This window comes from Populus nigra, chromosome 11 (genome assembly GCF_951802175.1).
Source record: "Populus nigra chromosome 11, ddPopNigr1.1, whole genome shotgun sequence".
NCBI lineage: Eukaryota > Viridiplantae > Streptophyta > Magnoliopsida > Malpighiales > Salicaceae > Populus > Populus nigra.
This window is the reverse complement of record NC_084862.1, coordinates 5,354,081-5,356,793: the sequence shown is the minus strand read 5'-3', so window position 1 is coordinate 5,356,793 and position 2,713 is coordinate 5,354,081. Positions and strand designations below refer to the sequence as shown.

The 2,713-nt window shown below is 38.3% G+C and overlaps 1 protein-coding gene across 1 annotated transcript; it reads right to left on the bottom strand.

Moving 5' to 3' along the window:
- Positions 1-718: 718 nt before the first annotated feature.
- On the bottom strand, positions 719-2,445 carry LOC133668160 (exopolygalacturonase-like). Its single transcript, XM_062087896.1, has 4 exons — positions 2,314-2,445; positions 1,841-2,149; positions 1,188-1,703; positions 719-943 (listed from the first exon to the last, which is right to left on the bottom strand). The coding sequence occupies exons 1-4, from the start codon at positions 2,443-2,445 to the stop codon at positions 719-721; spliced, it is 1,182 nt and encodes a 393-aa protein (XP_061943880.1).
- Between the last annotated feature and the right edge of the window lie 268 nt (positions 2,446-2,713).

The window sequence follows — 2,713 nt, the reverse complement described above, 5'->3', positions numbered from 1 at the left end:
GCTGATTGGGCGGGGAGCATCGATGATCGGAAGTCTATGGGTGGCTATATTGTCTTTCTCGGCAATACTCCCATTTCATGGAAATCTGGCAAGCAATGCACTATTGCTCGCTCCTCGACTGAAGTAGAATATAAGGCATTAATTGATGGTATTGCTGAGCTGCTTTGGTTTTGTTATCTTCAAACATATTTATTTTTTTCTCCCAGTTCTGTTACCACCATTTGGTATGACAATGTGGGTGCTACGTATCTATCTGCTAATCCTATCTTTCATGCATGTACAAAACATGTTGAGGTTGATTATCATATTGTTCGTGATAGAGTAGCTAAAAAGGAGATACATATTCACTTTATATCCTCCGAAGATCAATTAGTTGAAGTTCTTACTAAGTTGCTTCCCCACACTGCTTTTGCTTATTTACGGTCCAAGCTTCATGTGGTCAACCCACCTTCAGCTTGAGGGGATGTATTATGAGATGTGTTGTAATATAGGAAATATTGTACTTTCCTTGTATATATTTATCACGCGTAGTGCGCTATACAGTAACCATTATATGTTACTCTAGTCATATATATAGAAGAGATGATCTTGTATTTGAAATTAAAATAATAAAACTTTATTCATCTGTTTAAACAAAATTACAAGATGGGACTCCTCCATCTAAAAACGAGCCTATGAATGAAGAAACCAAAAGAAGTTCAGATGGAAGTCCTCATCTTCAACATCCAGATGCGCTCATTATCCCAGAAATTATGGGCTTAACGTTAGAGCATTGGGATTTTGCAGGGCCTCCTGGTCCTCTATATGCAATGTTAATGTTAGCAAGCTTCACCTTCTGACATGGGAAGCCACTACTGCAAGCAATCCGAACAACAACCGGAGTTGCAGAAGTTCCCCTTATGCTCTTAAAACTAACATCACTGATCTTCACTTTTGACGGAGCCTGCAAAAGAAAACAAAAAGAACATTAAGACCCCAAAAGACTTCTAGTAATCTCCCTGGCTGGAAGGAACATAAAAAAATTAATATGCATGTGCATGCAATCTTCAGAATTGCATTATTGATGTAGCATGATGTAAAAAAGATTTTGATAAATGGTGGAGTGTTAGAGCCACGAATTGGGTAAAATATTGTCACAGTAATTTAATATTGTGAAAATATTCTTATGGTAACAGAAAAAGCAATACCTTTAGACTGCATTGGTTCCATGGGCAATACCCTTGATCTATGATTACAGGGTTTTGGACATTGTTCATGACAATATCCTCAAAATGCATGTTAGATGCGACACCACCGTATAAAGCTGGCCAAGATTTTATTCTAACGCCATTTGTAGTATCTGAGATGGTGCAATTCTTGACAAATATTCCAGAAACAGGTTTCTCATCGGGGTATTTCCCTAAACTTCCAACACTGATGCCATGGCCAGGTCCACATGTTACTCCTGTGATATGTAATTCTTCGGTGCCATCTCCCACGGAGATACAATCATCGCCTGTGCTAATTTTTGAATCGATAATGTAGATCCCAGTAGATCGGCCGATGTGGATTCCATCGGTGTTTACACTCTCACCAGGTGCTCTCACGGTAAAATGCTGGAAGGTGAGGTTTTTGCACCCCAAGACGTTCACATGAAAGTTCTTGCTATCTAGAGTAGTTATATCTCGGACTAATGCATTGGTGATGTAATCGAACCTTAAATTCTGATACATATTTGAAGCAACCAAAAAGCAAATGATTAAAGAAACTTTGTTAGTGCCATAACATATAATTAAAAAACTCTCACTAAATTTGTGACCCAAGAGAAGGAAATTAGGCTTCATAATTGTGAGTAGATTACCATTGGGAGGACTTTACAATTTTTATCTTTGTGACATGTACTTTTGCTCCAGGCAACCTTTCCCTGCCCATCAAAAGTGCCGCTTCCCGACAATGTAAATTGATCTACGTATCTGAAATTAACCCAATCACCTCCTGAGAGCTTATTTGGGTCAACCGGTGCCTTCAATATGCCATCAACTTGGAGCTTGATCGCAGCCTTGCAAGGACCTGCTAGAGTTACTTTCCGTAACCAGTATGTTCCACTTGGAATAAGAACTTTACTGGGCTTTGTTGAAGCACAAGCAGATTTCCAAGCATTGGTTAAAGCCTAAAAAGGGAAAGATAAGGGCAATATTTAGAGAGGATCACTTGGTCTCAAATTCGGGTGTTACGCTGAAAATCTAAGGAAACATAAATAAGTTTTGACTCGAATATTATATATTCTGCTATTTAAAAATCATATGCATGCATGCGAGGAAATATTTAAGATACCTCCGTGATATCTTTACCGGCACCATATTTAGTCACATCGAAGACACCATTTGACTGGGCTTGAGTAGTTGATGCTAACAATAAGAATAGTGAGAATGATATTATTGCCGATGAGACAACTTCCAAGCCCATCTTTTTGTTAGCTATGTTGCTTTCTTTCTTCACTACTCTAGGAAAACGGACACATTTCTTAACCTTCCATGTTGATCCTTTATAGGGCAAGGGAGGACTTCAACACCACTCGTAAATTTATCAAGCAGTTGATGAATCTTGTCCATGGTTGTGCAAGGATGTAGCTTTGCCATTCAATTTCTTTACTATTATTAGCTTCTCTTGCAGTATAGCATATCAAAATATTATAAGAAAAATCTATATATATAACCCTGTCCATAGAAGCCTG